The sequence below is a fragment of the Oreochromis niloticus genome, linkage group LG9 (genome assembly GCF_001858045.2).
Source record: "Oreochromis niloticus isolate F11D_XX linkage group LG9, O_niloticus_UMD_NMBU, whole genome shotgun sequence".
Lineage (NCBI taxonomy): Eukaryota > Metazoa > Chordata > Actinopteri > Cichliformes > Cichlidae > Oreochromis > Oreochromis niloticus.
Window position 1 is genome coordinate 14,032,000 of NC_031974.2, and position 14,391 is coordinate 14,046,390.

Here is a 14,391-nt window from a genome sequence, read left to right on the forward strand (position 1 = left end):
GAGACGAACATTGAGTTTCTTTGTTTTTCTTTGTTTTTTTGGCATGTTCAATGTGTGAAAGAACCTGTTGGCACCTCATTTGAGTGTGTTCGATTCTGATGTTTCGCCCGGTCTGATGCATTGGAGAAAGCCTTGTTGCAGCCTTCGTGTTCACACACGTACGGTTTCTCTCCGGTGTGGGAGCGTAAGTGAGTCTTCAGGTTTTCCAGACGAGAGTAGGCCTTGGTGCAGCCTTCAAACTGAGGAGACGAAGACAGTTTCACTCACACATCACATACTTTTACCACAAACGTCGTGCCCCTCAAAATCAGCTTTAATCTGCAATAATGTGACATCAGCTGAGCCTATCTGAGCGTCCCTTACCGTGCACTTGTGCGGTTTTTCCCCAGTATGCCTGCGCATGTGGACCACCAGCATGTACTGTGCCTTGAAGGGCTTCTGCTCTCGAGAGCATTCCTCCCACCGGCACACAAACTCCTTCTTCTCTCCGTGGATGTGGTCATTGTTGATGTGCTGCAAAAGAAGATGAGAGAATTTAAAACAGGACCGCTCTCGTGAGAAGTGGAACGTCACTTTGCGTCGAGCGTATTTGTTTTTCAGCTTGAGCAATTTTTTTTCCTCTGCACCACATAGGGGGAAAATAATATTTTGTTTGGCGAATCTCCATTTAATTTCTTCAGTCTCATTCCTCTATAGTCTTTCTCCTTTTCACAGTCTATTGAAATCTGCATAAAAGCAGGCAAAGAAAAGGCAGACGTGTGAGTCTCGGTGTCCGATCTGAACGGGATTTTCAAATAAAACCCTGTCACTTCGCATCACACTGGGCTCGCGTCCCTCCATGACAAGTGCTGACAGTTGTGCTGCCGTGGCAACTTCCAATCTGAGGCTTAGGAAGACGGGGGAGGTGGGAGCGAGGTGAGGGGATAGGGAAAGAAATCCAAAGTTCAGTCGAGGCGTCTGAAATGCGAGGGCTTTACAACTCCAGCCAAGCATTATATCTGCAAGTACCACCTTTCCCTTGCTCCATCCCCTTCTCTCTTCCCTTTTACTCCATATTTTTTTTTCTTTTTCCTCACAAACTGTCTTGTAAAATGGGATAAGTGGTCTAAGTTACAGAGGAATGAAAGAGGAAAGGGGAGGAGGGGGGATGTGAAGATGTAGACGCTCTGGGGAAGAAGTCAACATCTGGCTCTCTTTCAGAGACAACAGTGTGTGGTGGCCTCTGAAGTGTCTATCCGAGAGCAATTTAAACCCACAGAGACAGACAATATCCTGACTGAAAGAAACCAGCATTATTACATTCCTGAGCAGCAGAGAGGACTCTTTATACCTTTAGGCTGAACGAGGAGGGACAGAGGAAGGGAGATGAATACATACTTGACTTTGAACGCTCTTAAATGTCTGGGGAATCCAAGATTGTCGAGCTATAAAACATGCAGGACCAAAGCAGATAAAGTACCCAGGGTCATTTACCCTCCAGGCATGAAGCTGCCCTGACAATGTCATCTTTGTACCTTCTCAGTTCCTTGCTCACTGGCTAGATCATGACCCCAAGCGCAAGCATGACCATGACATCAAAGAGACACCGCGCTTCTTATAATCATTCTTTTATTCTGACCCCAAGCCTTTCCCTTCCCAGCAATACTAAAGGATGAGTACCAACAAATGAGTGAAAACAGTAACAGCAGAGCGCAAAAGCAAAGAGTAAAATTGACACTAATATATCGGCAGGGAACCTCCATTATTCTCACTTGACAGTTTTTAATTTTAAAGTGACAAAACAAGACTAATTCCAGGGGAAATGATTGGAGCCTGATTGACCATGGACGTTAGCGAAGTTTCCCCAAGATTGATCTTCTCCCCCACCTTGGTCCGAGCTTCGGAAAAACCTGACTCGTCTTCTCTTTTTCTTCCTCTCCGTGAGGGAACCCCGGTGGCAAGCGATCGGTCTGTTGTGACCAGCGTTCAATATCCGCCGGCTGAGAGCGATGAGGAGAGGGGCCGCGGCGCTGGATCATGCCGGTGGCTGGCACGGAGCAGTGCGCGCTCGCACACACGGATGGATACACAGTCACGCTCTGTTTGTACAAAACGAAGGAGGTCGTTGACGGGCGTGATGCATGAGCCTCCGGGCTGACAAAAAGGGGGACAGGCAGCACGGGGGAGAAGGGCCGCCGAGAAACCTAATGGCAAGATCTAATGGCAATTCTTATTGAATCAATAATCTCCATGCTGAGCAGACAGGTCCCGTTGGCCGGCTAAATCGACAAACAGGTGCTGATAGCGGCGGCGCGGCAGGTTATTCATCTTCCCCCTGCCAGCTTATCGGCCAACAACTGTAAAAACGCCACCAAGATGGATTTAGGAGGGAGTCGCACAACAGGGAATGCAAGGGACACGGACACAGGGGACAGTGAAGCCGTCTGTGACGTATGAGGTGCACGCACACACACACAGAGGTGCAGGCACTGTTTTTTGGTCTATATCCTTGTTTGGCCCAAACAAATATTTAAAATAAACATAAATAGCCCTAAAAGACACAATTACTTTACACTCCAATTCATGTAAACAAAATATGTAAAATAACTAATACATATAAAATGAAATAAATTAAAAAAGCATGATTTGTTTCCATAAAATACTCTCACATCTTATATGCATTACTAAAACACAGGCTCACCCCCCTCTCTCTTTTTTCCTTTCTTTTTTTGCCCACTTCAGTATCCATCTCCATGTCTCCTTATCAAACCCTCTCTGGGACATAGCCTCCACGCATTAGAATGCAAGCGTGCATGAAAAGAGGGCCTGTTTACAAGGCAATTTCACTAAGCTGTGGGACCCGCAACACCGTTTAGCTTTATCAAGCGCCGCCTAATAAATCATATGTTCCTTTGTGATGTCAGTTGGTGAAGTGCATTGTGTAAAGAGAGAGGAGGGGGGGGAGCGAGAACGAAAAAGGCAAAGAAGGGAGGGAAGGAGGGAGGAAGTAAATGGGAAGCGAGGGGGGTGGGAATGAGTGAGTGAAGGAAGGGAAGAGAGTAAGTGAGGGAGCCAGAATTGGCATGTGTAATTCAGCACACTCTTTTCATCTTAGAGTATGATACTCTAGACAGATAAGGGGGCCTAATCCTTCTCCTGATCAAAAAAAATCTGCATTTTACCAATTTTACCAATTAAAGGCCTGCGCCAGCAGGGTGGGTGGGGGGCTGCCTTCAGACTGCGCCTGCGTTTATCTCCCTTTAACACTGGGGAGGCGCGCAGCAGTCACCTCAGCGAGGGTGCACACCGGCTGAGCAAAGGCAGCTCCCCATCTAAGAACAAGGACATCACAGCGCCACCTGTGAAGCTGACCTGGAACATAACAGTAGGATGCAAAAGGCTTTATTAGCTAAAAAAAAAAAAAAAAAAAGTCGCACACATGCAGACCACCAACTTCTTCAGACACCTCAGTTTAAAGTCTGTCATATCTTCCAAAACAAGCCTGCTATTTGTGCACGCCTGCAATACTGGGAGAGAAATAATTCAGAAGCCACAATTTTTTTAAGTACTGACATCCAGCATCACCTATTTGTTTCACGTAATTCTAAAATAAACAGGCTTTGAATAGGGAAAAAAGCTGAAGGGTAAAAAAACAATTAACCTGGAAATTCATCGAGTAAAACTGCATTATATACAATGACCTTAAAGCCACTGTTTTTAAAATCTTTTCAGTGTTAAATAGCGGCAAAAAACGTAGAGTTTGATTTTAGACTTCTCATTGGTGAAGTATCGGTAATAGATCAATGAAAAAATAAAAGATTCTTCAGTGAGGCCATATTAGGGAATTTTGGGAGAGTGGGGTTCACATCTCCGGCGACAAACCCCAGCGAAAAAAACCTACTTCAAGAGAGACATTAAAGGAGCCACCAGGCCTTATCTTTAAAAGTACTCCCTCTGAGGGGGAAAAAGGGGAGGCAGAGAAAATGAAAGAGAAAATGAGAGAGGGAGAGGTTTGTGTCACCCCCACCCTCAAAAAAATAAAAAAAATAAAAAATGGGGAAGCAAAAGAATGTGTAGCTGAGGGGAGAGTGAGATGGGAGAGGTACAAAAGAGTTGAAATGTAATAAATGAAATAAATACAGCAAACGAAAATTGACGCCCGCCTCGCTTTTGCTGACTGGGTAGGCCAGATAAGTGAGCCAAATTGCACAGATCTGATGTTTATCTTATCGGCGGCACCGAGAGCGCTTAAACGCAGATGATAAAGGGAACGCCGTGGCGTGTCATGGTGAAAGCACGTTTGAGAGTGTAAAAATATGCATCAAGAGCACGGCAGGAGTGCTTCTGAACAAGGTGGAGAGCAATGACGGTGGTGCAAAGGCTTAATTCTAAAATTAGGCCAACCACAAAGAAAAAGGAAGGGGGGGGATTGGAATCAGTGAAGCCGCCAGTTTTAAAACTTAAAAGGCGTTTACGGTACGACGGCGACTCTTAACACAGCGCCCGGATGTCTTAATGACTGTCGCTTTAGAAAGTTTGTGTTGGTTCAAAGAGTTACAACCAAGGAGAAAAAGGCTTTTTTCCCTCTCATCATGTTTTTTTTCCCCAAAGCCATTTCAGAAGACAAGTACAGGGGGAAGGGACGCTCCATTGTTTAGTTATATGGAAATCCCCCCCCCCTCCACCCCCAAACCCCTCCCCAATGTGTGAGAAGAGCCACTGTGGTCCAAATACTGTACTTATCCTATTACTGAGGGGGGTGGGGGTGCGGAGAGATAAGAGCATTTTCCCGTCCACTCTGCTGAATTAGAGGGCAGGGATTCTGTAGGCGAAGACTTTTATTGGCATCTCTCAGCATATCTGCATGTGCATAGAAAATGAGAAATAAAACGTAATATCAAAAAGTCAAACGCTGGAGAGGCGGATGGAAAAATGGAAAACTAATAAGGATTTTGTTAGCGTGTGTCGACACGGCGATCTGATAATAAGAGCGGCTTGGCGGGGTTAGGCGGGATAGTATATGTGGAGGAATGAGAGGACACGGCTTTGTTCGAGTGGCCACCTGGTGTGACTAAAGAAGGTGGGTGGATGTGGGCAAGGTTTTCTAATAATAAGCCATTCTCACCTCCTCTCCCACCATCTCCGCTCGCCCCCCGCCCCCTGAAACACGGGGCAAGAAGTTGTCAAGATCCTCAACCTTTGAGCTGAGCCCTTCAAACACGGGAGGCAGCCCATTCCGTGCTGAGGATATCAATTATAGATAGGGGTTACCACCGCGGCTGAGGATTGCAATGTCAAGACGGCAAGTAGACAGCTGTGGAGAGCTGAGGATCTTTCTATCAGATGTGTGCTGATGTGTGCGCACACGTGTGAGCGGATGTGCGCGCTTCACCGTCCCCTTCTATTGTTGTAATTTCATCGCTCGCTCGGAACTTCTGCTTCCTCAACTTAGCTGATGGCCGAGCTGTTCACGGGCCAAAGCTAATGGTGCCAGTGTGAGCAGCCACGGCGGGGGTGACACAGCCGTGATGTCATTAATATTTAGCTTTACAGCGAACCCTCGGGCACAAGACGATGAGAGCCATCCATCTCCCGGGCTGTGTGAGAGTTCAGATAACAGACCGGAGGGCTGGGTGGGGGGGTTCGGCCAAGTCAGTGTAATACACAAAGCTCACTCTGGAAGGCTTAACCCTCCAAATCAGTTTGCACCGTTCAGCTGTGTGATGTGCTTTTCAGCTTCTGAGCCCATTACCACCGTCCACGGATCTCCAAAAGCATTATCCAGCGGCAGTAACAGTCGATGCCCGCAGCTCCGACCCTGCTGCAGCTGCTGCTGGTGTTCAAACACGCAGGCAGAAGTTGTTGGCTGATAGCAGGCGTTGTCCAGAATAGCACGGCTTCTGTAGATTGTGCTAGGATGTACTGAGCTTGAGAAAAGGGAAAGCAAAAACCTCTCCCAGCATAGAAACCAAAAAAAGCAGAGTGGTGGTGGTAGCTCTGCTGCGTCTTACAGATGCAAACACCCTGTTGTGTCTCGCTGTTTGTTACCTGCAAGACAAGCTGCTCCTGTCAGAGAAGTGCAGAAACTTCTCTCCCAATAGTAAGCCATGAATGACACCTGAGTGCAATAGCAGCCATTTGCTTAACAGCAGCAAGAAAAAAAAGCGGTAAAAGTCACTGAAAGCAAATATTCTGAGCACAGTTTAGTGACATTATGTGTCATTTATGGAACCGCAAATTTTTGCGTATGGATTTCTGTACAGACAGCATACAAAGAGGGATTTTCACCCACTACAAACATACTCCCGTGCAGTTCTCCAAAATCCCAGCTGCATGCTGCTGGAGGAGGATGGCCTACACGTTGGCCGAATGCTGATCGGTTAAAATGAAAATCCAAAAATGAGGCATGAAATGTACAGACAGTGGCGGCAATGGTCACTTTTCACAGTTTGTTTGTGTTATAACATCGCTCTTCTCTGCCACTGGCTGACGGACCAACAACAGTCTATGCAAGTCCAAGGCTGCAGGTGGATGGGCAGTTTCAAATGACAATGAAATTTTCTCCAGTGGAGCCACAACATTGACATATGAACACTTTTTTAGTTGATATGACAAAATACTAAACATTTTTGTGACTAAGTTGCTTAGTTGCGTGTCCAGGCGTTATGTACAATCCAAACAGCAACTTCCAGGCCTGCAGTTTCTTGAATGGCCACAAGAGGTGGGCTCCAAATGTGACTGCCTATGCAACGCTATCCTGTGTTACCATGAAAAAGACGTCGCCTCAGCTACTTTAAGTTGTAAGATAAAACTTTTGAAGTATTTTTAAGGCAACTGTCTAACAAAAACTAATTTATGAGTTCTGTTTCCATCTGCTTATCCAATGCATTTTGCACACATGCCAGCTCTCTTTTAGGTTCTCTGTGGACAGAAGCCAGAAAGCTTCCAATAATAGAAATCTTGTCCTTTGTCCACATATTGTACATACTCATATTGATACATCTGCTTACAGGCATTACCTGTCAAATACTATGACAGTCTACAAAAGTCTGTGAGTGAAATTGTAGCATTGATTTCTGTTACTAAATACTAATTATCAGGTATCTTTGTGAGTGTGATGCATTCCAAAAACACAAACAGCTTTCCACGTTTGGTTAAAATGCTAAGCTGATTTTTTTCCTGTACTCATGACCCTGTTGTTGTGACTCAAACTGACAGTATGAGCACAGTGAGACGGCAACGAAAAATTGTTTTCATATTAAGTCATTTATAGTTATTATAGTTATTTTGTTGAACACGTCTTGTGATTTTTAGTGAGTTTTAAAAACTACTCACTTGTACTAGCTGCTCCTGCGTGTCAAACTCACGGCAGCAGTTTTCCCAGTGGCAGTTTGTCTCATAAACTACCTCTGGCTCCTGTTTGCTCTCATCCTTGTCCCCTTCCTCCTTCACCAAAGTCATACCGTCGGGATTGTCCTGAGGAAAACAAGTTTTAGCACAACAATCAGTATCACCGGCACAACATGCTGAGATAAAAGTTAGAAAGCAAAAGTAACCGTTTCCTCTTCCTGACATCCGTCCATGTAAACCTGTCACAAAAGCCATTTTTCACATGAAAGGCACAGCCTTGAAGGTTATTGGTTAGTGGTGTAGCCGCAGTGCCCCCGTACAGCTGACCTCACCTGGCTGCCTGGGAGAAAAGAGTACAGGGCGGAAATGTAGCGCTGAAAGCCCCTCTCTGTTTTGGTGGTTTTTATACGACAGGACTGGGGTGAGTATTTGAGGAATCTAACCCCCTCTTCCTTCTCTAGGCTGCTCTATTAGCCCAGACATATTTCACTGTCACAGCTAGATGCCGGAGTAGAGCAGGGAGTTGGAGAGGGCTTTACAGGAGAGCCCGGGCTTCCACTGCACACCTCAGGCTCTTTCTTTTGCTGCTGCTGCCTGAGAATCGACCCCCGTAAGATTTTTGCTCCAGATGCAGACACTTACTCTTATCACACTTCTCTTTCTTTACCCCAGCCATTTAAATTCTGATTAAACCAAAGCAAAAACAATTTCCTACCAGTGTCCCGAAGATCAATGAATAGTTTTGCTTCGGAAACTGAAACTGATTAGAGAGGGAAAAAAGGGAAAATCAGCCAGATGCAGGTAAATAAACACTAAACTGTGGCTGGTAGGCTTGCCTATTGTTGTAGCCATGTTGGCAGGTGACCAGCAGTTATATGGGCTTGTTATTCTGGGGGGGGGGTCTAAAAATAAAATCAAGCTGGTGGATTTTGCAGTAATTTGCTTCCTTTTTCCCCATAATGTGTGGAGTTCTCATATAAGTGAAAAATACCTATCGAGTCAGTAAATGAAGGCTAATTTTGATGTTTGCAGTTAGTGCAGGCGACTCCCACCTGTATGCTCACCGCGCCCGGGCTCGGCAATTCTTCCTCTGGTTTCATTTTGGAACGTTTGTGGTGCATCGGGTCTCCTGTGCTGCTCACAGCGGATTCACTCGTTGGTTTGGCCTGTGAAGAAATATTTGAGTATTTACATGATTACATTATTAGATTGTATTTCTTTGAGCCTAAAGTGTCACTGTCTCGACTGTACAAAAATCTTAAGAGACCGCTCTTTTCTGTGTATTTTGTTTCCAAGCAGCCAGACTTTTTTAAACTGGTCACGAGCAGTAGGTCTCCAGACTTTCTGAAGGTCTCTCAAAGTCTTTCTTTGGACATTGGCTGCTTTTTCACTGATTTTCAGTCCAGTCCTTGTGCCTGACCATTTTCAGTGTTTGTTTTTTTTTCTTTGTTTAGCCACTAGGTGCCAAACTAAAAGAATGAGCCAGTGTTGTGTCTACACATTACAGACAACTTAGCAAAGACACATGAAGCCTCATGAGAAATGAGGAATCGTGGCTTTCAAGAAGTCAGTCTTGAAGTCTTGAGGAAGTAAAACAGGGGAAAAAGGCTGAGGTTTGGCATATTACACAAGAACTAGACTGAAAATCAGTAGAAACAGGTTTTATGGAGTTATAAATCCAAATTTATTTTTTTGTTCAAATCATTGTCAGTATGTATGGAAGAGATCCAACAGATGGCTCAGTATCTACAGCCATCTGTAAAACACAGTGGCAGCTCTGTCATGGTCTGGGCTGTATTTCAATCAGTGGTGTTGGGGAACAGGAATTATGCCTGTCAATATGACAATAATCCCAAGCACACTGCAAGTGCAGTAACGCATACCTGAATAGAAAAACAGCTGGTGAAACACTATCAGTCATGGATTGGCCTCCCCAGCACCCGATCTCGTCAGAGAACAGAACAAAAGGCATCCACCATCCAAAGAAGAGCCTTGAATTACTTCCCAGAAGCCTGAAGAATTATTCCTGAAGACTACTTAAAGAAATGACAATAAAGCTTGCTAAAGTGAGCTCAGGCTGTGTTGAAGGATAAAAGTGGCTATACCAAATATTAACTTTAAAAGCTCATTAGAATTGTATAAATCGTTTTCTTGCCTGAAACACTCTATTTCCATGTGTGTTTGCGTATATTTACTTAAATAACTGCACCTATTTACCATTTTCTTAGCAAAACAAAGAAAATGAGGGGGGCTGGCTTAAGACTTTTGCACAGTACTGTATATTTTTATATTTCCTCATATATATATTTTTGTTTTATTCTTTATGGTATTATTAAAAATGTATGTGATGCTTATAAGTCAATCAGTCATTTACTTAATCAGCCTGAAAAAAAAAACAACCGTGGTTGAACCTTAATGATTCCTGCAAGTCCCAAGTCCCAGACAAGAGCTTTAACCGAGCTAATGAAAAGCAATGCAATTCAGTGTATCACATTAGCTACCCTAATCATTGCAATTAAAAAAAACACATGAACCAATTCAACCAATGAATGACCTGACTTTGGCCCTGGCTTCAATATGCCCTAGAGGGAATTCTTGTTACATATCAAGCTAGAAGAAATAAAAGAATTAACAAAGAGTTTTTAAACTTCTGGGAAAAAACAGACAAGTTTTTCTTTGACTTTCTATTCCTGAAAATGTTTTTTCCCCATAATTTGGAGTGTTTTACAGGACTCTCCGTTCACTCAGTCTCTTCAGAATTTGTCCAATATTTGATATTCAGCTGTGGCCTCAAAGCAATATTCTGTTGACTCTAGCAAAAGGGAAAAGGCAATTTTGGTGTGCCCGATTTGAATGAGGCCTCATTTGTGATAACATAAAATTCAAGGCACAGGAAACAGCAGGGAGGATGGGTAATAAACACTGAATATTCACTTCAAATGCAGGCCCGCACATACAGTAAGGGCTGAGGAATGAGAGGAAAAAGTCCCTTTGGATCCATCCATCCATGTCAATATTCCCTCTCTATATTCTTGCTCTCTCTCTAGTGATTAATGGAGTCAGCAGTGGGATTCTATGCTAACAAGCCCCTTGTTGTTTGCTGCAGGCAGGTTCTGGGCCACGCTCGGCAGTCTAAAAACAAGAGACAACACAAGTAGGAAGAAACTCCCAGGAGAGGCACACATGGAGGGGGGGGGGGGGGGGGGGGGGGGGGGTCGTGCCTACACCACGTTAGCTCGTTGCATTTCCCTCAGATGTGGCTGGCACAGACGCTGCTATCTATTACCTGCAATGATAAATCGCAGAGGCACTAGCCATCGCTCTCACCTGCGAGGAGTCGTTGGAGATGACTGAGCGCTCGCTGGCACTGAGTCCAGATGGTGGGATGCCAGGCACGGGTCGCTGGGTGGCAAAGGCTGGTGTTGGGTGGATGAGAGGTGGACTGTGGCCAAAGGCAGAGCCAACAATGCCCGGTTGACGGCCCATCAGCTGCTGGTGCACATGCAAAGCCACCGGGGTCGGAGGGTAGGCGAAACTTAATGCTGGGCTGGAGAGAGCAGGGGGAAAAAAAAATCCTCACTAAACTACTTCACTAAAAACATCCGCTGTAAAGGAAATGAGGCACAAAAGGGGGAAAGATAGTGAGTAAATGGATTGTTCTGGATAGCGCCTCAATCCCTGAGGACAATCTGACAGGAGATGGTGCGGTAATGCTGGAACCACAGGACCGTCGACAAATCCCTGCCAATGAATGTTCAGCTTGTTAACACAGTGAATTATCATGTGGTCTGTGTAAGGCGGTATGTCATTCTTCCACCAGGCAAATGATACACACGATAAATAATCTGAGGTGTATCTTATAGCCATGTAAATTATTTTTTATCTACTGCAGCAGAGTTTGTTGGGTTTTTTTCCTCTGTAGCTTCTTAACCTGCAACCTGAGCTAACTTTTAGTAGATGATAAAAATCCCAGAAGCGACCCAAAACCTCTCCTGGGGTCTGTATAACCACTGATGGACCTCCAAATAAACACAGATCTGTGTGGCTCCGAGCACAGGCCTCCATTCATCCTGCGCTCTGACGCTTTGCTCTCACTGCGACCCATATTTCTGCTGATCTTATTACGAGCCGAGTGGAAATCAATGAGCCGAGACACATTTGGGGGCCCATCCGCTTGTCATATCACTCATCAGTCTGTTGGCTTTGGCTATTTGGGCCCTGTCACTTGGACAGTGGCTGAGTGTGCAGCGTGATTGATCAGGCTCTTCTTACAGATTGCTGATCAATGGCTGTGGGTGGGGCGATGGATCTTTCCTTTTCCCTTCTCTACTCTGCTCTTTCACTTCCCTTTGCTAGTCTCGGTTATGTGATGTATGTGACGTTTCCATGAGGTGCACCGGATGACTGACACGAGCCGCCGGGGAGGCAGGCTGACTGGCTGGCTGGGAGATCGTCACCCACGCGGGGCCTTGACATGGACGATACGTACACACTTATTTCCACACCACCGCACACTTCTGGTACACTTTTGTTGCACACACTGATCCTATTGAACTTTATGGAGAGTTTTACTATAAGCACCGATGGCATCGGAAACACTACGTACAACATCATTCCCCCCTGGGGAGAGTCAGCTGTTCCATCCATTCATTCATTATTGACACATGTTAGTTCCAGAATGACCACCTTGAAAGAACCAAATGCACAAAGCACTTCTATAAAAGTGACTCACAACTGAGTGATTTACTTTTAAGTAATGGTCAAAATCTGAGAAGCAGAGGACAGCATATATACGTTTTAATCCCACAATTCCTTTCATGGGAGTCAATCAATGTAGGCCAAGAGTATAGTAGCTCGTCTACCAGTTTGATCCCTCCTAACTGCATGTCGAAGTATCCTTGGGTAAGATACTGAACCCTGAGTCAGCCCAATGCATCTATCAGAGTTTGAATGTTGGGTTAAAATAGGGGGAAAAAGCACATGTGAAAGCACTTTGTGTGTTATAATTGAATAGAAAAGCACTATAAAATCCACTTGTCCTTAATTAGACTTCCCTTTCCTTTTACCATCCACATTTTCCACACAAATACACACAATAGAAAGATATCAGACCATTCAAAATTCTAATAACAAATAAAACGATGAACCAGGAGCTATAAGAACATTCAGGGCAGTTTTTACCTGATGGCCCCAGCAGAGAGGTGACCGTAGGAGCCGCTGGTAGATGAGCTGGAGCGGGAATTGTTGAGCATGGTGACGAGGGAGTTGGGCGAGTTGCGGATCATGGTCTGCAGGTCAAAGCTGTGCTCAGAGAGGGGCGAGATGGGCAGAGGGCGTTTCCTGCTGGGTCGCGACGGAAGCCTCGGGCTCGGGAAACGAGAGCCTGCGGGGGATGAGGAAAGAGGTGGAGATTGAGCGCCAAGTATCTGGGTTTAGAAAGACCGGTACACCTAAAAATAAACCCATATCCGAGCATCAGGTAAACTCTGAAAATGTGTGAAATGAAACGAGCATTTGCTGGTTTTTACACTGTTTTTTGCTTTTGACTTCATCCAAACTCTAACCTAATCTAACCCCAACAGATGACATTTTTGTCAATCATCAGACAAAAGGCTCATCTGAACGAGTATTCGGCTGTCACTTGATGCACTGCTTGCATTTCATCTATGAGAAAACATGCCTTTTATGTTGGAGAAATGCTCTGACTGTGTATGGTAATATTTAATCAAGTCCAATTTGACTCGTTATTCAAATGCAATCAGTGTTGACTGGAAATACGAAAAAGGGGGTTTGAAAAGGTAAAAGGCGGAAACGGCGCAACCATTCTCTGCGCACATACAATGAGCCACGGGTAGAGATTAAAACATGACTTTTGTTGTCTTTTCACATGGAGATGTCACAAACAAGACAGAGAAAAAACAGGGGGAGATGGAAGGAGGGGGAGAAAAAAAAAGCGCTGAGGGGATGTCGTGCTTTGTGCGTGAACTGACACAATGACTTTGTGACTCAAGATTTGGAAATAAAACATTTTGAGTTATTTTATAAAGGCAAACAAAACCAGCTTAGGCAGCCCCGATAACCCCCCTCCATATTTACGTCCCCCACAATCCATCCATCTCCCAAACGTAAATGCTCCATCTCTCGTTTGACACATCCAGCGATTACAGAACGCTCCATTCACATGGTAATCACAGTGTGTGTGTGCGTGTGTGTGTGTGTGGATGCTGCTCCAGTGGCAGCAGTGGTGTTCTGGCAAACAGAGGCCACGTAAGGAGAGGAGCAACACTGCCTTAATAATGTCACTGTATGGAAAAGCCATCTTTTTTATGTGTTTCTGACGGGGGTCCTTCACATTGTGGAGGAACACTGCATGGCACTTCTGATTTTACACAACTTTTGCGACACTCCACGCAAGCCGAAGAGCGGCGAGCAAGAGGGAAAGCGTCTACTTGTGGTGAATTAGGTGAGGGGGTGGGTGGTGGTGTTTGGTGGTGGTGGTGGGGAATACAGCTGATGAGATGGGTCTGTGTCCCACCACTGCAAAATCTCATGGGAGCGGTATTTATTAATGCACAGCCCAAATGATAAATCAGCCAACCGGGGAAGACCGAGACAGAAACGTGCTGGCTCGTTGCGGGACTGTCCCTCTAATTTCCTCTTGATTTATGGACGGGATGGCTGGTTAGTTGCCCCGTCATTAATTCTCACGGCCAGAGAGGGTTCAGACAGGCAAGACTGACTGGCGGGGGAAATAAAACGTGGCTCCGAAACTGTGCTTGAACCGTCTCGAACACACCTGAGGGCCACATGAGAGGGATTTTATGAATATAGACTTTTTAGCGTGATATAAACTTGATTTTAGAGATCCAAGGACGCCGATATAAATGAGTAATCTGGTCAAAATCTCTTTGTTTCTGAACAGATACAGCTATTTGCTAAAACTACATTTTTACTTTATCTTTTCTCCATCATTTCTCATAAATAAGCGGTATATTAATATTTAATACGCAGTTTACAGTAAACAGTAATGTAGCTGTAGGCAGCTAGAGTGTAAAGGACATT

At 45.0% G+C, this 14,391-nt stretch overlaps 1 protein-coding gene across 1 annotated transcript in view; it reads right to left on the bottom strand.

Annotated features, from left to right (window-relative positions):
* The window catches only part of gli3 (GLI family zinc finger 3), a 96,843-nt gene that overhangs the window by 7,173 nt on the left and 75,279 nt on the right, over positions 1-14,391 (bottom strand). The window contains exons 7-12 of the mRNA XM_005449015.4: positions 12,511-12,712; positions 10,657-10,876; positions 8,382-8,495; positions 7,315-7,455; positions 364-513; positions 75-239 (exon numbers count right to left, since the gene is read on the bottom strand). Coding sequence (XP_005449072.1) covers positions 75-239; positions 364-513; positions 7,315-7,455; positions 8,382-8,495; positions 10,657-10,876; positions 12,511-12,712 — 992 coding nt within the window. The remainder of the gene's footprint in view (positions 1-74; positions 240-363; positions 514-7,314; positions 7,456-8,381; positions 8,496-10,656; positions 10,877-12,510; positions 12,713-14,391) is intronic.